The sequence below is a fragment of the Dermacentor silvarum genome, chromosome 11 (genome assembly GCF_013339745.2).
Source record: "Dermacentor silvarum isolate Dsil-2018 chromosome 11, BIME_Dsil_1.4, whole genome shotgun sequence".
NCBI classification, from domain to species: Eukaryota; Metazoa; Arthropoda; class Arachnida; order Ixodida; family Ixodidae; genus Dermacentor; species Dermacentor silvarum.
The window spans coordinates 99,417,003-99,439,473 of NC_051164.1; the positions used below are offsets into that span (position 1 = coordinate 99,417,003).

General features: G+C 48.5%; 2 protein-coding genes across 2 annotated transcripts in view; both read right to left on the reverse strand.

Moving 5' to 3' along the window:
• The window catches only part of LOC119433424 (gamma-interferon-inducible lysosomal thiol reductase-like), a 63,787-nt gene extending 49,234 nt beyond the window's left edge, over nucleotides 1-14,553 (reverse strand). The window contains exon 1 of the mRNA XM_037700626.2: nucleotides 14,250-14,553. Within this exon, the coding sequence (XP_037556554.1) occupies nucleotides 14,250-14,297 (48 nt within the window). The 5' untranslated portion in view covers nucleotides 14,298-14,553. The remainder of the gene's footprint in view (nucleotides 1-14,249) is intronic.
• Nucleotides 14,554-16,463: 1,910 nt separating this feature from the next.
• The window catches only part of LOC119432780 (uncharacterized), a 48,560-nt gene continuing 42,552 nt past the window's right edge, over nucleotides 16,464-22,471 (reverse strand). Inside the window, exons 18-22 of the mRNA XM_049658387.1 lie at nucleotides 21,962-22,135; nucleotides 20,985-21,163; nucleotides 19,822-19,999; nucleotides 18,803-19,098; nucleotides 16,464-16,614 (exon numbers count right to left, since the gene is read on the reverse strand). Of these exons, the coding sequence (XP_049514344.1) occupies nucleotides 16,474-16,614; nucleotides 18,803-19,098; nucleotides 19,822-19,999; nucleotides 20,985-21,163; nucleotides 21,962-22,135 (968 nt within the window). The 3' untranslated portion in view covers nucleotides 16,464-16,473. The remainder of the gene's footprint in view (nucleotides 16,615-18,802; nucleotides 19,099-19,821; nucleotides 20,000-20,984; nucleotides 21,164-21,961; nucleotides 22,136-22,471) is intronic.

The following is a 22,471-nucleotide window of genomic DNA, read 5'->3' on the forward strand; positions in this document are numbered from 1 at the left end:
TTACGTGGGTCGCGTGGTGGGAGTTTAAACACGTATTGCCGATTTGCCGGAGACGCAATGCTGCAAAACACGTTGCTGAATATGAACAGTATTAAAAGCATATGGCATGTAAAAATGCGCGTTGGATCTGTATACGCTCGGCTACTTGTATACAAGTAGCCGAGCGTACAAGATAACCGCGAAGTTGTGCTTCTGATTTCTCTCTCTCTAATATATATATATATATATATATATATATATATATATATATATATATATAGAAAGATAGATAGATAGATAGATAGATAGACTTATGGCTCATGTCAAAAGTCGACAGTAATTCGGAGCCTGCCACTACGTCGTCTTGCGTTGTTGTTTGCTGCATTCGTGACGCATACCCTATCAATCAATCAATCAATCAATCAATCATATTCCAGGTGAAACGTTTCTCTCGCATTCTCGAGCTCCAATGATCGAAAGAGCGCGGGTCTTACGCACAGTCAGGTCTTACACGAGTAACTGCGGTATACCAGAGTCGGTCGGGTCCACGGTCAGTCTCTTTAGATGCCGCTGCTCCTCTTTGTGCTTCCCCGTAACGGTTGCACTCCTACCGTGGCACGCAGGTCGCAGTTCCTGCTTCTTTAGCCTTTTCCTTCGTATTGTTGTTCTTTCTTTCTTACTTTGGTCCTTCTCATTCTCAGGGGTTCGTTCGCACGTCAATCTAGGATCGCGTGTCTGCAGTGCAAAACTCGGCATTGCTCGTCGTTCGTTCTTTCTTTCTTTTTTTTTCTTTTCTCAGATTCGCCTCGGCGCGTCGGACGTGCTCGGTCTTGTTTGTCCCATACCTCGGTGACAACTTTTTGCTGACCCCTTTTTTGCCTTCCTTGACAAGTTAACAGCTTGGACAGTACTTGGTTTGTTCGAGGAAACAACGTACCGTGGCTCTTTTTAGACCTCCCTGTGCAAGCCGAGAACGATAGAATAAGGAACACAAAATATTTTTAATTTTCTTTCTTTCTTCCGAGCAAGGACTATTCTGACGTGCGGATTCGAACCTGACACAATCTGCCAAGTCGGAGGTCATGTTAACGTTTGGTCACGTGAAACAGTTACGCTTATCACGCAATTTGAATCGCTGCGCCCTGTTAGAGTGGAATTTGGGCGCTCACTTTCGCAAGGGTTACTGGGATACGCGCTGCGCCGAGTTGTAAACGTTACCGATCGTCCGTCCGTGCCAATGCGGCCTAATTTTACGAACCGTGCGGTGGTGCACCGCTAAGAACCGGGCAGTGAAAGTGACCCACGTGACTGTAACTGGGAAAGAGAGAGAGTGTAGTGTCATGAGAGGTTTTGAACGCGAGCTCCTTGGCAAGAATCCATCGAAGAAAACAGCGATGAAGACGCATGACAGGTATATGGAAGAAGACAGGACAGCGCTCGTCCTGTCTTCTTCCTTTCTCGCCCGTGTGTCCTTAGCGCTGTTTTTTTTTTTTTTTTTTTTTTTTTTTTTTTGGGGGGGGGATGGGTAGTGTCACAATGATTTCAGTATTGTCGTAATGCGAAAAGTAGTGTCGTAATGCCAAATGCTTTATTTTTTTCTTACTTACTCACTTACTTATTATAAAGCATGGAATAACATAGTTCATTATGATCTTGCTAAGGAAGGCTATACTTTTTTTTTGGGGGGGGGGGAGGGGGGGGGACCTTAAAATTCGGTCTATACCGGTAGCGTGCAGCAGTGCTTCTGCTGCGCCACATTGTATAGCGATCGCCCGAGCTCGCGCGGTTCGTAACTTACAAAATGTTGAATGAAAAAAAAAAAAAAAATACGGGACGACTTAAGCGCGTCGCTCATAAGGAAACACTCTGACGTCTGCACGGTCCGGCGACCAGGATCGCGTTCTGTCTTGCTTTTTCGTGCACCGAAGTCGACAAGCGGAAGTATTTGAAGTGTACGGGCGCGTTTCTAAAGAAACTTCACCGACGGCTACAGCTTCCGCTCGATATCGACTTGGAAACACGGAAAGCGTCGCCTTAGCCCTCCACGTACAACCCCCCCCCCCTCTCCCCCATCAGGGCCCTCCCTCCTTCTTCCCGAGCTCTATCACAATAGCTGCGGTTAAAAAGCCGCATCGATACGTGGCCACTGTTTCCCAGAATTTCGTTCGTCGAAACACGACAGCAGGTAGTGTTTGCATGGAGTATTTTAATCTATTCAGACGGCCAAAGTAGCAGCGTGGTGTGCTCGGGGTGGCCCAACGGTTCGAGAGACGGAATGCGGAATCGTATTTCATCTGTGGGAAAGCAGAAGTGTTAGGGCAGTTTTGCTGGCACCGAGCGGGTGTACTAGATAGTTTGGCTGTTTAATTATTCGCGGAGGGCGCGCTAACCTCTGCGCATATATACTAACTCACGAGAAACGCAGCAGTACATGAGCCTGACGGGAGCTTTAAAAAGCATTACGCAGTGATATGGCTAAAGGGACGCTAATGAACGACGATCAAATCGGTGTAGACCGGTTACTCCATTCACGCTTCTTTCTTTCTTTCTTTCTTTCTTTCTTTCTTTCTTTCTTTCTTTCTTTCTTTCTTTCTTTCTTTCTTTCTTTCTTTCTTTCTTTCTTTCTTTCTTTCTTTCTTTCTTTCTTTCTTTCTTTCTTTCTTTTTACTTGGCTGGACAAGGTTGATTACTATCGCAGGAAATGAAAGCGCCCAACCTTCGCACAATCCGGTGGTTCAGTCGCTATGGCGTTCCGATGCCAGGCGCGAGGTCTCTGGTTTTATTCCCCGAAAGAGTGAGCGGTCCAAGTGCTGGCTCAGTTTTTTTTTTTATTTCTTTCTTTTTTAAAGCCCGCATTTTGCCTTCCTAAATTTAGTTTAGAGTCTTCCTCCTAAATTTCTCTCATAATAGCCCCTCCTTTGTTTCACTGCGATGGTAAACCACATCGAGCAGATAAACGAAGTAAATCGCGTTTCGCCGCGCGCCTTCAGGCAGATCGAGGGAAAACACGGGGAATGCGGGAGATGGAAATTCAAGACGATTGGCAAAAACGAGAACAAGATGAAAGCAGGAGCCAACGTTTCGGCAGGTGGACTTGTCGTCGCATTGAAAAGGACGTCCACTTGTCGAAACGTTGGCTCCTGCTTTCATCTTGTTCTCGTTTTTGTTCAGCGGATCGAGAGAGATATATAAGGCTGCCGAAATAACAAGTGTTTCGATAACGCTATCGGTTAGAGTGGTTAGGCTGTCATTTCATGAATTCGTGAAAACATGTCATTTCTTGAAATTGTCAATCGTGAACAGGAAATTGTGACCACGCGCGGAGAAGGCGTCGCCCGGTGCCTCGTATACGCAATCATGAGCACGTGAGAAGTATAAAGAACGATAAATTCCTGCAGCTCCCCCCCCCCCCCCCCCCTCCCCCCGCCGTTTTTTTTTTTTTTTTTTCGGCATTACGCCACTTCAAGATAATTCTCGCTCTACGACGTTCGTCTGATGCAAAGTGACCCGATCCTTCTACAGCGCGTCTGGCGAGTGAGGTTGATGAGATACACACAGCGGCCGGAGCTCTGATGTATCCGGGTCGCACACGCGCCGGACAGCAAACACGGTGCGGAAGGGAGGCCACCGCGTCCTAGTTTATTCCGAGCCCGCCAGCGAAGTCCGCGATTACGAGGAGTACAGCTGCAGCCGTTTCACCGCGAGTGCCCCCATATTGCACGGCGTGATAGCGAACGCGCAACAACTCTGGGCGATGAAGTAACACGGAGGAAACGAAAGCCTTACACGATGGACTGCGAAGCAGTGCGGCGACCAGAGGAAACAGCTTCGGCTTGAGCACCGCGGCCTCCTGTTTGCGCTGACTCTAAAATTAAAATTAGGGGGTTTCACGTGCCAAAACCACGATCTGATCACGAGGCCCCCACTATAGGGGCCTCCGGGTTGATTTTGACCACCTGGGTTTCTTTAACCTGGAACCAAAGCACGATACACGAAAGTTGTTGCATTGCGCCCGGCCCCCCATATACGAATGCGGCCGTTGCGACCTGTAAACGAACCCGCGACCTCTTGCCGACCAGCAGAACGCCACTGAGCCAAGGTCCTCTCCGAGGTTCCCAGCTGCGTAATGGCCGGGAGTCGCTATGTGTACGGCGCAACAACTTTTGACGGTGTAATAACGATAACGAGAGTGAAGACGGGGACACGGCGACGGTATCGAAAACGACACGGCAACAACGTTAACGGCAGGATTGACGACGGCAGAGTCACGAAGTGCGCGACAACGTTCACGGCTGTCGTGACGCCGTGTACGACAAAAGTTTGACGACAGAATGACGAAAGCGACAAACTAGCGACATGCGTGACAACGGCACGGCAACGTACGTTGCCGGGCGGTAACAGCGACTACAACGCGGAAGGCAACACGTTAGCTCACACGTCGCCAACCCGGACTGGGACCATGGGTGTGGACAGATTGAGTGGACGATCGTCGGGCATGTTGCTTAACATCAAGCGTCGCTTTCGCGGTGCGCGACCCGGTGACGTAAGCAAAATGGCAGACCCCCGAGCAAGCCGGAGCTCGGGCCTAAACGTCACGATATTGTGCTTCCACGAGGCCACCTTCTGGGTCGTGAACCATACACGCTTCGTGGGAAAGGAAACCGAAACTCGTTCAGAAAGAACTATTACAGTAAACTACTTAGGGCGCACTGAAGCTTACCAGTGTTTTTCTGCGTTCTCAATGTCAGAGCCTCAAACTAACGAAAGAAAAAGGCAAAAAAAAATTGTGCAGGTTGTCACTATAAGCAAATAGCCCGAACGAACGAGAGATTGAACGAACGTTTTCCTTGCCGAGTCCGACCATCGACCACCGCCAAAGCACGATAACGGCCGAAAGAGCGAAAGAAAGCTGAAGGCGCAATGCTAAAGAGACAGCGGAGCTGATGGGCTCCGCTGTCTCTCTGGCTTTTGGGCTAGGCTAAGCGCTACCAAGCCATCATCCCATCATTTTCCGGAATTTATTGAGTATTGATCGATTATCGATTAGCCATTGATTGGCTATCGCAATGTATTGGCCATGTATTTGGGCTAGGCAAAGCACTACCGAGTCATCACCAGCATTTCCCGGAATTTATTGATTATTGATCGAGTATCGATTGGTTATTGATTGCCTATCGATTGGCTATCGATGACTGACTAAGCTTAAGTAGTCCCAACCATGCTTAGCTAGACTTGGCCAGGTTCAGCTTCGATAGTTCATAGGGTATGTGCCATTGCGCTTGGACCCTTTCTGCACTACCGCCAGGATCGGCCCACATTTTCTGTACACGACCCACGACGTACGGCCGGCTTAAACAGCTCCGCTGTTAAAGAAGTAAGGTCATTACTCTGTTAAAATGATCTGTTAGAGGCTATTCCTCATCCTCTCCACAATGAAACTGCGAATAACGACGCACAGCACCAATGTGCAATTCCCTTGCTTTCAGATCTATACACGCATACAAAAGCGCCAGAAGCACGCATGTTTCGGCTCCAGGGTGGCGGAAAGGTCTTACAATCACGCCAGATGACGGAGAATGCGTTTCTAACCGACTCTGTATAGGACGCGCTCGAAGCACCGTTCGCATCGCGTTTTGAACGGCGCCCAATCGTGGAAAGCATAAAAACCGTGTAATTACGGTGTCCTTCCGAGCGCGTCTGTATACACGTTGCGTTTCTACAGCACTTCCTAAAAACAGCACTTCAAATTAAGTGCGGTTTAAGCGCGCCAGAAAATTGACAGAAACAAAAATAAAGACACGGCAGAATAAGCGTTTCCTTCGCTAATTATATACATGCCTGAAGGAATACTAACATTTGCGACTTGTCATTACTTTTACGTGAATGCAAAATTAGTGAAACTGAATGCGAAGCTAGCGCACTGGGTGCCACATTTGATGACGAATATCTCGAAACGCAACCTCTTCAATGTATCACACAAATCGAAGTTGGCTTCTATAATACGGTCTTCGTCCAGATTCTCAAACAAACCTGTACAATAAACGCGAACTTCTAAAAAATTATCAAGTATGTGATAATGATGTATTTGCCGCGTCAACTGGTTCGCAAAAATTGTGTCCGCCAAATCACATAAACACCACCTGTGCGAGTAAAATCTGCGTAGCTAGCCTAGCGTTCTTCGTTAAAATCACTAATGTAGTTTAAATTTGAAGGCCTTGTACAAAGAACCGCCGCGGAATCCCATGTGGCTGGGCATTGCGCTGCAGAGCTCGAGGGTTCGCTGGCCGCATTTACATGGGAGCGAAGTGCAGAAACGCTCGTGTACTTAGATTTAAGTGCACGTTAATGAACCCCAGGTGGCCAAAATTAACCAGGAGTCCCGTACTACGACGTGCCTCGTAATCATTATCGCGAACCTCAGATTTTTTTTTTTTTTTAATATAGCGTAAGTACGCCGTGGCAGGAGTGCTATTCTAGTGTTTACCTTTACAATATCTTCCAAACGTTACCAGTTGTGGTCATTCGCCTTAAAACGTCGAGGCGGCGACCACACGTGACGTCGCCGCGGGAGCGCCGCTTTTTAATTACGTCGTTCCTCTTCGCGCGACGGTCCCTTCCTCGTTCGGTAATAAGCAGTTCTCCCGGCAGCGCGCGCTCCCGCTAGAGGGGAGTTCGTGACCCGAAGCTGCGAGCTGGCCTCCGCCAAAGAATCATAAATCGCGGCAGCGTAGCGAAACGCAAAGTCAACGTGCGGCTCTCTTGAGGTATTTACGAGCCGCGCCGAGAAAGGGTTGCGAGTCGCCGTTTGTTCCTGCGTATTCGCGCGCGCGAGTGCTTCGAATTCTGTTCGTCCGCGGCTACCGTATAGTCCCGGCTATAACCCGCGTATGAGCCGCGGTTTTCCCTTACTGTGCGTCGTTGGTCGGCAATATACACTGTAAAATAACATACGCGGCCTTAAAAGTGAATAAAGGTCTATAACTATATATTACATGTATATAAAGGTCTCATCGTCTATAAAGGTCTGAATCTATAAAGGTCTATAAGGTCTCAAAGGCCTCTAATAGACCTTTGGTTAAAGGTCAAAGGAACTTTATCAATCAATCAATCAATCAATCAATCATTTTATTCATGTATCTGTGTACATGGAAGGGTGAAAAGAAATTTATATGTAGACCCCTTATAGACCCATAAAGGTCTATAAAGGTCTCAATCCGTCTGTAACTTACACCCTTACATCCAAAAAGGGCATAAAGGTGTCAATTAGACAGATTTACACCCATCTTCACTTTTTAGGGTGTAAGTTACTTTACCGTGTATAAGCCGATGCTCGCTCATACTCACTCGCCAATATTTTCGTAGGCTATGTACTCACTCACGTTCCTTCTCATGCACGGCCAATCACCACCGCTCACCAGTACTCATCAACAATCGCGTTTTCAGCCACTTCCATTCACACTTGCCGACAACCACTCAACCACGCTCAATCTTGCAATGAGAAGTGTGCGGCATACCATCGCTGCTAACATGCGATTTTGGATAAAAAAGATAGTCTATTAGTTGTAGTATAGTATGTATTATGTTGACAGTTATAGTATATATAACCTTTAGGCTTCGCAGTATGAAATACTCGTTGCTAAACGTAAAGTTCGCAGGATGTATGTCGCGGAAAATTCGGTAACTCTCGTTAGCGTCACCTGCAGCTCCGAGCTTTTATATATTGATGTATGTCAACGCCCTCGATGATGTCAGCACGGTCGTGAGATCAACATCCAGCGTATACTTTTTTCTCCCTCACATAAACGCACAAAACGGCGGCAGCTGCCCAGTTCGGTGTATGCCAGTCAACATCAGCGCAAGTTCTGCATAACTCGCTCGGCAGCCGATGTCCCGTGGTTAGTACACCTATACGTGACCCGCATAAAGCGAACGAGCGAATGAAAACATCAGAAAAGCCAGTGGCAGGAAGACATGTGTCGACGATATATAGATGGGGTGGCGTTCGCATTCCAGGCTGCAGTCTGCACTTTGCGGAGATGTTAATCGCAGTGCACTGGTATAGTTATCTTGTTTTTCCTTACCAAAAATACTAAACGCGTCACTCTGGCTCAGTGGCTATGGCGTTCGATAGATAACAGTGGTATAAGGTCTTTCTGAAAACAACGCACACTCGGTGTCAGGACCACGGGTGCTAAATCATTGCTGAACAGAACGTGAAAGGACTGAATATGACACTAACGAAAAGGTTATTTTAATGTACCCGACGTTTCGGAGCCAGGCTGGCTCCTTCTTCTAGAGCATCGGGCGCTGGTTTTAAAGTTTTTTTTCGGCCCATCTCCAACCTGGCTCAGACGCCGCGAAGCCCATCGGCGTAGAATGAGTCAAAGGGTTCCAAATGACGCGTTGACATTCTTTCTTGTCTATCGTGTGTCATTTCACTTATTCAGCTCTTCACTACCAGACAGATGTCTGTCGAATGTTCACCTTGGAATTGCTGAGCAGACGTATATCGTTATTTTTCCCCCGTTCTCCTGAGACTTTCTTTTTTTTATTTTATTTTTCCACATCCTTGATTTCAGCGGGAACTCCTTTAATGCCGCAACATCCGGCCTAACTCTGAACGGACGCCCGTTACTGAGATGGTGAATCACGAGATCCGGCTCCTGTCCGCTGCCCTATGCTTAAAAGGGAATGAATGAATGAATGAATGAATGAATGAATGAATGAATGAATGAATGAATGAATGAATGAATGTAATCAGTAAGCTGCGTATTGGTAGAACTTATTGCCTTGCGAAATCAGCTGAGACTAACTTTTCTCTGTGTTCTGCGCAGCAGTCTAGTTTGTTGGTGCGCTTTGTCGCGAAAATGTAGTTGCCAGTCTGGTAGAAACTCTGTAGGTACCTCTGGTCTGTGATGACTATAATCCATTTTAAACCCACAGTAATAGTCTATGGAACGGCGGCTGATAATTTATGATATTGTACTGATAGATCTTACTCTATGGAATGTCGGCAGGAAGTTGGTGTTGTTGCATTGACCGTCCTATAGTTAATAGAATGTCTGTCGATATTCTATATATCAGCTAGGAGTACATATACCGTGTATAGAGAGTGCGCGAACTTATGGTCTAGCGCGTTTGCTGAATACTAATCGTAGCAGAGGCCTGTATGACAAGGGTAGGCAAAGAAAAAAAAGAGTAAGCCAATAATACGGAGGCATGAGTAGCTTATCGTGTCCCATAAGTAATCAAACTGACTTGCATGTGCCTGTTTTCCATACACACGGTCGTAACTGATTGACACTTTCCGCATCGAGTGAATCTACCCTATTGTGCGATAAACACTGCGTTATTCTTCACTATGTTAACTATGGTGAAGTTGAAGCAGAGTAACTATCGCGAGGTATCGAAGTTATCGGGATGTTATTGACCTCGCCGTGGGCGTTCCGAGCGCTTGCGCCACGACACTGACCTCCGCGGCTAACAAGCTAGAAACAAAGATAAAGCAAGCGGTCGTGTCTGGCGGTGCGTGAACAAGACGCATCCGCTGTGTATACACGACTCTCATTGTATGTTTTTACGTTGCAGGGTCGAGCGCGTTTCGCGACGTTCGACCCAAGCGTGAAGCAAGGACGGCGTGCGTGGCGCCTCAAAAGACGGTAAACCTTGCAAGCGCATTGCAGCAACCTTGCATTGCACTACGTATACGGCCCGGTCGTCAGGGGGCGGGTGTGTCGTCTGTCGTAACATAACGCGCGTTGTGTCGTTGCGTCGTAGCAGCCTAGGTGACTATTTGTCACAGCCCCGTTTCACAGGGGATGCCATTAAATCATCATCATCATCTCGTGTATGTATACAAGAATGCTAGAAGGAAAAGAGATGTATACAAGAATGCTACAAGGAAAAGCATTGATGGCTTATCTGAGTTACTCAAGTAGGCTAGGTAACAATTTGTCACCGCCCCGTTTCAAAGGGGATGCCATTAAATCATCACCATCATCATCATCATCATCATCCCGTGTATGTATACAAGAATGCTAGAATGAAAAGAGATGTATACAAGAATGCTACAAGGAAAAGCACTGATGGCTTATCTGAGTTACTCAAGTAGGCTAGATAACAATTTGTCACCGCGTTGTTTCAAAGGGTATGTCATTAAATCATCATCATCATCATCATCATCATCCCGTGTATGTATACAAGAATGCTAGAATGAAAATAGATGTATACAAGAATACTACAAGGAAAAGCATTGATGGCTTATCTGAGTTACTCAAGTAGGCTAGGTAACAATTTGTCACCGCCCCGTTTCAAAGGGAATGCCATTAAATCATAATCATCATCCCGTGAATGCATTCTGTGTGAACACAGAATGGAGGAAGATGTGAAGAAAGTTGGCATCCACGTACAGGGTAATTGAAAGTGTAAATAGACAACCAGACGTCATCAAAAAGAAAGTGAGGGAGACAGATCGAGACAATGAATTGGATGCAAAGAATGGAAGCAAAAAAGACCACAGAGATTTACGAGAATGGGAAGAAATTGGAAGGGAAAATCTGTACGGTAACACAAAGGGCAGTGCCCTGCTATTAGAGGCTCGAGCTGGTTGACTAAGGACAAACACATACCGGAGCAAATATTTTAAACAAGATGAGGCGTGTGTATGCTGCAGCAAAAATATTGAGACCACTCAGCACATCCTAATGGAATGCGAAGGAATTCCCCCTGTGAGACCCGTGGATAACGTACACCTTCCAGAACGGCTTGGGTTTAAATTGGATTGAAAGTTTCAAAGGGAGTGCCAATAATCATCATCATCATCATCATCGTCATCATCATCATCGTCATCCAGCTGTTACCACACGGTCCGCTGAACGGCTGTTTACGAAACAGCGGTTCGCGTTAACTGGGGGTGCGGTTCAGGTGTCAGCAGACTGCGCTATACACAGCAATTTTTCCTCACATTCGTTCTCTTTTTGTTATCAAATTATTTAAACAAACAACCAATTACTACTACCACTAAACTGGGGAATCGGGCTGACAGGGAGCACTGATAGCAGTTAACGATCGTGCTTAAAGGGGCGCCAAGCAAAAATAAGAAGCTGTGTAGATCGGTAGACTGTTAATATAGTTCGGGAATCGGGGATAGGGCCAGTCTCACATAGCGAGCACAGACTTGGTACGCCGGAAATGACGCAAGAGTGAGACAGGCAACGGTGCCACCTTTAAGTTTCCGCACCGTGCTACCCTTGACATCATATATATTGTTATGGGTGATTAGTTCATTGCTTATCAATAAAAAACAAAGGAAACCGACTGCGTTGATCCTTGAGTCTGAGAAAACTGAGTCACTTGTAGGGTGTGTATTTTTGTTAGGGCCTCCGTAACCTGTTCAATTTTTATACAGAAAATTATTATTGTTTCAAGCTGCCAATCCAGGCTGGCCTGCGACTAGTCGAGTTGTATCGTAATGATAGCTTTTTTTTTTGTTTGTTTCCCTCTTCTGGCCTACAGCTTCCTGTACTATGTATATACATTGATGTGATGCGATCAGACCGACGCCTTCTGTATCGCCGTTCCCATCAGGAAGCAGACATAAAAACGTTGTGTTTGTGCCAGCAACCGGATGCCGTTCACTCGCCCGACCTCGCGTAGTTTGCGCGACAGGTTCATTAGAGATCCGCCAGAAAGGAAAACCAGGAAACCATAGGCAATTGGTTTTCTCTTTCTTTCTTTCGTTCTTCTGACGCTCTCGCAATCGGCTCGTATAGCGGTGACAAGGGAGAAAGCCAGTAGCCAAGCCACGTGTGGTGCAAGGCGGCGCGCGTCGGCGCTTTGCGCGCACGCCAACCTCGGACTGTGTCAAGGTACGCAGGATCATTGGCGAGAGAGGAGGTGTTGTGTGTCAGAGGAGGAGACCTTACGGACACGCGCCTTCGTTGTGAGCTGACGGCGCCTGCCTGCCTTCGCACTCTCTTTGCACGCTATAGGGTTACTTACACGCCGACTTGCGAAAGGCGACAACAAATGCACGAGATGTAGTACATCTCTCTCAAGGGTCACTCCGAAACACGCCGACGACCGCATTCGTTGAAGCAACCAGGGGACTATCGAGCTCGGCCGCTGATTGAGCAAAACCGGATGAGCTGATTCGCTGGTTCAGCACTACGTAGTCACGCGAATGCGATAGCATCGCCGAAAGTGATCGTTAGCAGGAATACGTCCCCAGAGTTACGCCGACGCGAAGCCGTTTACAGGAGGCGCTGATAGAGTATTCAAGTAATAGCATTACCGTTCAATGGTTACCGGTATCGTTAATCGTTACCGGTATAGGTAACAGAGTGGCAATGCTATGCTAAAATAATCCAGCGTGAAACTTCTCGCGCAATTGATGCTCAAAACAGTGCAGAAGTGCCGAACTGGAAAATGACTTTCTGATCGGATGCGTATCAGGAAAGTTCTCGTCTTCAAGGATTTCTCACGCAGTAGTTTTTTTTTTTTTTTCACTTGCGCCTGAAATGAATAACAATGCATTGTGATGATGATAATTATTGACCGTTATTTTGGCTCAAGGAGATCTACGCCATTGATTGCCAAAGACTTCGCGGGCTACCGCTATACACTATGAATAAACGCACTGTTTTAGCAGTTTGCTTGATTTTTTGAGAGTTTAGCGTCCAAAGGGGGCGCGTCGGCTATTGGAGGTGCTACGGGTTAGTTTTTGACCAGCCAAAGCGCGGTACACGAACTTTTTTACCGCCACTATCGAAATGCGGCCTCCGCGACGAGGATTCGAACCGGCGACCTCGTAGTCAGCAGCCCGAACGCCATAGAATGCGCGCCGTAACGGCGGGTACTGTTTTAAATGACAAAGGGTGACATGTGTAATTTGTCAGTCTGTAAACACATTTGACGAGGACTTGGTTGATTTGATGTCAGACCGGAAAGCGATCGTTACGTGTTCTCCTTCTAGGAATATTTAACCATTAGGAGGACTCGAGTTGAAACGGCGATGGAAACCACTGATCGCAGAGCTCCGTCGGCGTCCTTTTCAGCTCGACTCGACAAAGGACGACATCGAGCGAAGTGTCCAGTTGCGGTGCGCTTTTAGAGTGTGCACAACGCCGCCCGAACGCCCCCTCTAAAGAAAGGGGTTGTTTGCGGGACGCAAACAGAAGGCGGACAGGGTTAAACGACCAGCGTACTTGTGAAATCGGCAGGGAAAAGAAAAAAATAAAGTGACTTCGCGACAGGACACACAATGGACGAGAATCACCGTAGGGGAATGTCCCCTGCGCGACCGGTTTGTGTAAACCTGTGTTGTGCGCGACTGCGCCTCGGGCAACACTCCGTAATGGGCAGGACACGGTTTAACCTTCGAAAAGCGCTATTTTGTAACTGCAGTGGAAAGAGTCGACATTGTATACACAAAGCCAGAGAATCCCTGTCAACGCTGTTTGTTGCTGTCGCTGAATGTTTTATGTCGCGATCTGTACGGGGCGCGCAGTATCGCATCGGGCCTCGGGGTGCCGTGTGCTCGAAGTTGTCTCGTTAGTCGAGAGTTGCGGTGAGAACGCTGAGCTTTCAAACCGTGGGCATGAAACCATCGTCTCAGCGGACAAGATCTCGGCGTCGAAGCATTTCCGGAGGGTCTCAATGTCGTCTGTACGCGTGTGCCGTATGCAGTCAGCGTTTTTGGAAAACTCTCTCCCGACTTAAAATAATCCCTATTCCATCAAGTACGCCGTCAAGCTGCTCGAAGTTCTCGCAAGAAGAGTAGTGTCGCTTGATCGGCATAACTTTCAAAGTGTTAGTCGCACCGTCGGCTCGATGTTCTGTCGTAAGAGGAGGGGGGTTTGGCGGCTACGTCAAAGGGGTTTGGCGTGTTTAAAAACCCATGATGCTGTATGAATAAACTGTCCTCCATCTAAGCCAGTGCGCCGTTTGGACAGAAGTTGTCACTCGCGAGAAGAGAAAATTTCGTTTGAACGATACAACGCCCGAATAGGCGACACATCCGTCTTGCTCGACGCTACTTCCTCGGGAGAGTGGTTTGCAGTGAACGTCTCTCTTTTTCAAATCCGCGTCTCTCTCGGCGGATGGAGAGCCGGCGAAACGTCCCCGCAGAGAACAGTCACAGCGCGCGTCTCACGATCTGAAAAGCGGGCAGGATCGTATCCTGCCGGCGCCCTATACTCTTCCAGCGAGAAGCTAGGAAGGGGAAGAGAGATTTGGCGCTTTCTCGATAGGGTAAGGAGGCGGGTACCCACCTGAACACACAGCAGAGCGATGATGCCGATGAGGATAACGGGTAGCATGGTGGTGGGTATAGGAACCGACGGCGCCTCGCAAGGCCACTCGTGAAGAAAGAAGTGCCGGCGTTTCACGGCTGAGGATGGGGACACAACAAGCTGTGAGCGGAAAAGCCGGTTTGCCGCAGTGCTTCGCTGTCTTTCGTCCTGCTGCGGCGTCGCGACTCCGACGACCGCCCCGGCGCGCTTGGAGAAAGAGGAGCGAGCGGTGTGTGTGGTGGTGGTGCGCTGCTCGCAGGACCTCTCTCAGCCCGCCGTTCTTCCTTTCCGCCGCCCTCTCCAGCTTGTTTTCCTTTGGTATCGCGAAATCGCGTCCCACGTGACTGGCCGGCGCAGCCCCTGACGTCACCGGCACGAAGGCTGGTGGCGCCATCTGGGATCGAGCGGCGAAACTTCGTAGAGGGGGGGGGGGGTTCGAAACCGAAACCGCCTCTTTGATACGAGAATCGCGTCTGCTGTTGGGCGCTCCGGCGCTTTTAAAAAAGCGCGAAAGGCGATCGTACTTGAGAAGTACGGCGCCGACAGTTGTGAGGCTGACTAGTCTTTCGCGAACTCCTTATTAGCACTTACGTTCTGTTTAGTTTCTCCTTTCAATTATCTTTCTTTTTCCTACTGCCTTCCGATTCTTAGCCTATCCCGCTGAGTGTTTGGTTGTTTTATGTAAATAAACATTAAAACAGATATTGCTCGCTCTTGACTTTTATGCTGTCACCGACGTTGTCGGCATCACCGCTATCAACTACTGACCCTGTTTTCAAGCGTGAACATTTATCAAATAAAGCGAAATGCGACTTGAACGACCGAATTATCACAAGAACGAAGTGACTAATAAGGTCAGCGGATCCCTTATGACTTCCTTGCGCCGTAAGCAACCCCAGGTATTTCCACTACGATGCGTATGTTGTTCCGTTGATGATTGTGAACATGGAAATACAGATCAATGAACCTGTGGGTTCAAGGTGAGCTTCTGAGCGACAAGTATATCGCCGGTAGCTTCAACGCCGTGAATCAAAATCAATATTAAACAAGCTGTCTGATTGTCAATTCAAACAAACTGTCAATTCTTGTAAGCTGTCTGGTTCTGATTGAAACGATTCGCGGTGGAATCTATATTCTAGCCTTCAAGCCGTTGTGACAGTATATCGTTGATATTACTGAAACACTAGTGAATTCAGACGAAATGAAAGAACAAAAACATGATGCTTACGTTGACCAAGTCCTCGTATACATTCGAGCAAACGGTAAGTTGTTTTCTGTTGCACGTGCGGTACCTCAGTGCAGATGTCACGGGTTCTTGCGCATACGTCATAAGTGACGTACTCGTCACAGAGATTATGAGCCCCGTTGAAGTGCGTTGCAGGGTCCACATCACAGCGGGAAACTCAATCACACCGTTATACGTCGGCAAGCGATATCTCGGATGCCGTTTCTTTTCTTTTTCTTGCTGATAAACTATTGCCCACGTATAATTCTGTCTTGGAATATTTTCGGCTTCTTAAATGTCTCTAGGGTTTATGTAAAAAAGAGAGAAAGTGTGCATGGAGGGGCAGAGAGATTAACGAAAGCTACTTACGGTTGGCTATACCCTGAACGGTAGAAAGGGGTGAAAAGATTGAAAGAGTGTAAGGGGAAATAGAGAGAGACGAGCACGAACGCAGTAAACCGCGTACAATCCAGTGGTATGGCAGGCAGTGTTTTCAATCTATTATGTAGGCCTTTATTAGACCTTGGGAACTTGAGCAGCGCAGATATAATAGCTTTCTGAGCGGAGTGACTTTGGAGGCACTTTGGAGTTACTTTGGAGACACTGTGGCTCGTCACTGCAGTTGCATGTGCGGTGGGTTGGGCTGTCGGCCATTATAGGGACAAAATGGCGAGTATCTGGATGCCTAGTTGGCTATATATATATATATATATATATATATATATATATATAGAGAGAGAGAGAGAGAGAGAGAGAGAGAGGGAGAGAGCCAACAAACAATGATACAATGAAAACGCTGCCTTGCGCCTCTTTCACTCTTTCCTGTCGCACTGGGTGGTACCCCCCCCCACCCCCCCCCCCCCCCCCCAGGCATGTGAAAATGAATTAATCCGGAGGCGTGATGTGTAGCGAGCCACGGCAGCAAATATTTATATACACAATATGTTTAAATAGTGTCCGCAGGCGTGCACGCTTGTGTCAGATGATGGCGCAGATGGAACAACGAACAACTCGATTGATCACTCGGTTCGGTCGGTCCCAGGACTGTGGCGATCCCGGATTACTGGCGTCGGACTCTCGGTCGTCGTCCATTGGGACGGATGCGGCGGATTGTAGTTCCTTTTGGGGGAGAAATAAGAAACACCTAATTGTATTTAAACTCACGTCAATGACATTTGTTTGTCATATTGCACAACAGCACTCGACATAACACAGCGTGTCTAGTTTTTTCATTTTACAGCAATAAATTTACTAAAAAAAGAAGAAAACTGTTAAAGGATGCATAAGGGTGCAAATTGGACACGTGAAAGTCGGCATGTTAGGCACCGTGTCTTCCGCGATGGATGGATGGATGGATGGATGGATGGATGGAAAAAAATTATTTTGGTCCATTGGGCCGCGCTATAGTTTCCTAGCCCGAAGCAACGTTGGCCCGAAGCGGGCAGCTCCCACGTTGTCTTCCGCGATGATAGTATGAAAAAAAAAGGCAGGCTGAAGGAACGCATGGTGTGATTTATGGCGAATGATTTGCCGCACGTACCGCTATTATAACCAAGATTCGCATGCATATGTAGCATACGACTCTTAAACACTGTTGCTGCGAAAAGTAAAAAAACAAAGTAAACAAAGTGGACCGTGGCCTACCCGCCTGCAGACGGTCATCCCCCCATCGTCTGCTGCCGCCCCTTCCCGCCTGCAAGGGCCGGCAGCGCGGGCGAGTGGTGACCGTGACCATGCACGAAGAACCCTCGCCTAAACTTTGGACGAGGATGCGTCGGCGGCCGACCGGGGCCGCACTACCGCAGTCCACCCAGCGAACAGCCCGAATCGGAGTGACCATGAGGCCACCCCGTCACGACAATGATCTCGAAGCTGCCGCCTACCGACCAGACAACGTCGTGATCCTTGACCACTCTGTCACCGTTCGGGTGATGACGTAATAGTCTTCAGCGCCCAATATGCCTGCGGGCTTCTTGCAAACCGTGACGCGCGCGCGCGCATAGGATGGGTCGCCACGCCCCCCACGACATACTGCCGCAAACACTCCAGCCGTCCGTATACCTTCCAACTCGTTTTCGTTCTTCTAGAACACTTTACCCGTATTATCACAACTTGCAGCACAGGTACAATCACAGATCATCCAACATGCATAGGCAACACGTTTTAAAAATCGTTATCTTAAAGCGATTGCTTTAACGGGCCCCGTTACGCAGAAAGCACGGCGTCGCCGGCGTTGACCGTGCGTTGACCATAAGCGAAAATTGTCCTACCAATCACGGCGCGGTGCGTTTCTACCAATCACAGAGCGGCACACGCCGCGTGCGCCGTCTCGGTTCCTTGCAGCACCACCAGATGGCGCTCTCCTACGCGCATCCGCGGCAGCGGCGGCGCCGGCCGTGCCGGGGAAAGCAAAGAAAAAAAAGGGGGGTACCAGAAAGCTTGCCTTCGTGCATAGCGTTCGTCGCAAGCGTTTCCCGGTAAAAATTACGGTTGCATAAGCTGCAGTTGCCGGGAAGCGTGAGGAGCAGTCAGGGGCCGTTTAGTGCTATCGCGTTCTACTATTAAAGGCTAGTATTAAGCGTCTCCCAAGTTTTTGAGTTCTTTTTTTTTGCCTTTGATGCACTATCATAGCGTGCGCAATTGTGCATAACGCGTCTGCAGCGGATAGTGCGACCGAAGGGAATTCATGTATCAAGTTTGTGCGCTTGATATGCTCTGACAGGTGCACTTTACAATACTACAGCATCAGTATTTGTTGCAGAGTTAAGGATCTGTAAACCTTGTGCTTTAATGTCATTTTTTAGCTTTCTATGCTTTCAATCAAAATTCTGATTTTTAGAGTCACTAGAATTCAAACTTTATTTCTCTCAAATGAAAGAAATTTAATTCAAATTGGTCCAGCGGTTCTCTCATAAAAGCATTTCCGCGTTTTACGTGTAATTCAATAGCAAGATCGGAGTTGGCCGTGACGTAAAGCTTCCCCCTGGCTGCGCAAGGTATGCGAAGACATGAGAGAAAACGACAGCACAAGCGCATAAAATTAAACACATAAAAGAGCCCTGTGTACTAGAACGTAAGTTTATAATAACTGAAGTTTTACCAAGTTTTGTACGAATGGCATGTTTGCCTCAATAGCGCCGTCTTCCTGTCGCTAATTAGGCAAACGTACAAAACTTGGCCTTACATATACATATATGGACATTTATAAAAGAACTTACGTATATATAGGCATACAAATTCGCTCATATATTTCAGTTCTTGTAGGCAAAAGAGAGCCTTCGCTTTAGAAGGCTGTTCGCTGCATTACCCGTTCGTCGTCGTTCCGGGCCGCGTTGGCCTGGCTGAAGCTGGGCCTGGGCGACGGTGTCGCCGCCCTGGCGGCGTTGGTCGACGAGGCGGCGTTGGTGCTGGCTGCGGGGCCGGTCACGGTCGCGTGCTGCGCGAGCAACGGCGCGAGCGTGGCTGCGGCGGCACGGTGCTTGTTCGAGTGCGGCCTGGGCGCGCTGGTGGGCGGCGCCAAGAACTGCGCCACGCGCGCCACGATCTCCTGGAAGCGCATCTCCCAGTCGGCGCGCCGGCCGCTGCCCCCGTGGCCGCCGATGCCTGCGTTGCGCGGATATCCATTGCGGTGCACAGTATACAATTTTCTTCCTTGAAAAAAATCAAGGGGCACTAAGCTATCCCTACGCGGATGAATGCGAAAGCAATGCGACCACCACCAAAGGTCGTGGGTTCGAGTGCACTGATTAACTCTTTCTTAATTAACTGTGCCTTCATTAACTTCGCCCTAATTAACACCGTTGGTCGTGGGTTCCACTCCCACCAATGATCATGGGTACGAGTGCCGGAATGAACTCGTATCATAATTAAACCTGCCCTAATTAACTTCGCCTTAATTCACTCTGCCTTAATCACCTATTCCTTAATTGACGTCATTAACTGCCTCGATTGGCTCACTTGGGCTCCCTTGACTTCTTGGGCCATCGTGGGGTCACGCCAACGCCGACTGCGCCGGATTTTCCGCGACAGCAAGTATAACTTACTATCGCTAGTGAAATTAGTGAATTTCGGTAGTTGAAAGTGCGCTCGAGGTATTACGGCTGTTGCCTCCGAGATTTCGGCGCACACCTATGTGAATGCACAGATCTCGGAAGCGCATATGACACTAAATAGGCTTCAGTACAAGAAGCAGCGCAGAAAAATAAACGTGATTCAGCAAGCGACAAAAAAAACTTGCTCGTACAGTAATTCTTGTCAGTTAAAGAGTTTAATCGGTGCCTAAAGGAAACTTGATGACCTCCGCGACCGTGGTGCGTACTGACGTACCGCAGAGGTCGACATAGACGAGCGCGCTGAGCACCACGGCCAGGGGACCGGGCGGGGGCCAGGGCGTCGGCTCCACCATGACGGGCACGATGGGCTTTCGCAGCACGTCGGCCAGGCTCAGCTCGCGGGCACACGATGACGACGAGGCGTACCGCGGAGTCAGGCAGCACAACACCACCTGGTTGCCATGAAGGAGGCAGTGGGGGGGAGTCACTGAGGTGTTTCGGGGCATTCACTTAAGGTTAAATGTTGCTCAACACCTTCCTGTCCCTTTCCAACGGACTAAAGATCAGACCGCGCTAGGCAAGCCCACCTGCCTTAGGACTGATGGATTGATTTAATTGGTTGTACTATGGGATAGGTGTTTACATTGAATTGCGTACAGTCGAGAGTAAAAGTCAAGAGACCACGGCATCAGCAAGTACCAAAAAAAAAAAAAAATCCTCTAGCACAGCCCTGCAACGTGAGATTTTCTCCGCGAAGAACAGGCGCACGTAGGAAGTGCCACTTGATTTCAGTCTTTATGCCTAGGCTTAGAAGAAAAAGAAATTTAGCGGCAGCTCTGGTCCCCCAACTTTTGCTCTCGATTTTACATATGTATGTACTTCGAATAACTGCGCCGGATACATTTTACCCGCTGTGGTTGCTTAGCGGTTATAGTGTTGGGCTGTTAAGCACGAGGTCGCGGGATTGAATCCCGGCCACGGCGGCCTCATTTAGATGGGGGCGAAATGAAGAAAACACCCGTGCACTTAGATTTAGGTGCACGTTAAAAAATCCCAGGTGGTGCAAATTAATCCGGAATCCCCCACTACGGCGTGCCCCTTAACCAGATGGTGGTTTAGGCTCGCCAAACCTCGTAATTAATTTTTTTGCTTCGAATACAAGACAGGTAATTAGCATAAGACAACACCTTATTAACATAAACTAACCTAAGCTAACTCAACCATTATTATTATTTCACGATATCACAGCCTTAATATTCTGAGGTCACGCACAACACGTTCGTGGCGTCACGAACGTAATTACCATCAAGTTAGGCATAACATAAATTAACCTTACCTGAGCGTGAGGGACCTCAGTCTCACTGACACGGCCGCGCAGTATATACCGCAGCAAACGTGTGTGCCTGTAATACACTTTGTGCATTCGCACCCACGCACCTTTGCTCTGCTGATGCCCTCGTAGATCTTTCCGTAGAGCGAGTCTCCGCCGCCCACTTGTCCCACGTCCATCCAGCAGGGGAATCCCGAGAACTCGAGGTGCTGGCGGATGTTCAGCACCACCTCCTGGGCGTCCCACTGGTAGCTGATGAACACCGGCGGCGCCAGTGATTCGGGCTCTGCGTCGGTGATTGGCCGATGCGCCATATAGGTATATATATACAGCTGCGCACGTATACTTAACTACGGCATTCATCAGTACTATACGTATATGCTTCAGAAGAATCGACAGCTGAGAGATGTCGCTCTGCAAGGCCAAAGTGACGTCTTAGTATGGTTGTGTAATTCGCGCTTCGCTACTGCAGATTCATCTGAGGGTATAGATGGAACCGTCCAAGTCGCATAACCGAAGACCAAGTTGCTAATTTTAATTGCCTCTTTGATAAGTGAGGTAGCATTTGTCGACACAGTAGTACGTGCTACGTTCTCCGCACATTCACGATGAGCGTGGAGATGCGCGTCCACAGTTGAGGCAGTGAGGCGTGTATACAAGAGGACGTGTTCTGCGACGATCACTTTCGGCGATAGTATCGCCGTCAGGCGCGCGCGCGGATTGGCTGGTTGAACAAAATCGGATGAGCTGATTGGCTGGCTGAGCACTACGTCACGCGAAGGCGATAGTATCGACAGAATGATCGTCGCAGAATATACGTCCCCTGACTTACTAGCGAGATCGGGCAGTGCGCGCGCTATCCCCGGAGGTCATGGTCCGTCGTTTCGGGAGCTTGACGCTCTTGGCGCGGTGCAGTCTGTTCGCGTGACAGACCGTTTCTGCGTTTCACCTTATTCCACGCTGATCACGATCTTTGGTAGCACACGTTGAGGACAACGCCGGCTTTTCGGCCTCATGGGACATATAGTTTAATGCTTTCGCATTAGTATAAGGGCGGTGCAAACGTACAGTGTCGCTCACTCACCCATCTCTTCCTGTATGAGCCTGGCGACGTCGTGCCTGCTGATCTGCTGCACGCACGAGATGAGCACGTCGATGCAGTATCGCGTCGCTCCGTTGCTCTCGCGCCAGTCGCGTAGCAGCGCCACGCCCGGGCTCGTCTCCTCCACGAAGCGGCTCAGCTCCTTGTCCGTGTAGCCTGCGCGGCGGTTACATTAGTAGCACGCAGTCGGCGCCAAAAGCTTACGGACCGCGCGGGATCGGAGAGAATTACCTTGCATTTCCGAGCAGTTTCTGAGTGTAGCTGGTAAAACGATACGGCATCTATGCCCTTCGTACGAACTACCCTCTATCGAAATAAACTCATTTGCCCCATATCGAGTAGGCTCATATGAAGAAATGGGGATGCCATATAAAAGCCGGTATGTTCTCGTATATCATATGGAACACCCTACCGAATGAAGTTAATATATGATCCATAACCCCCGTATGCAGTATATGAACATATGGGATCCCGACATGTTCATATACTAGA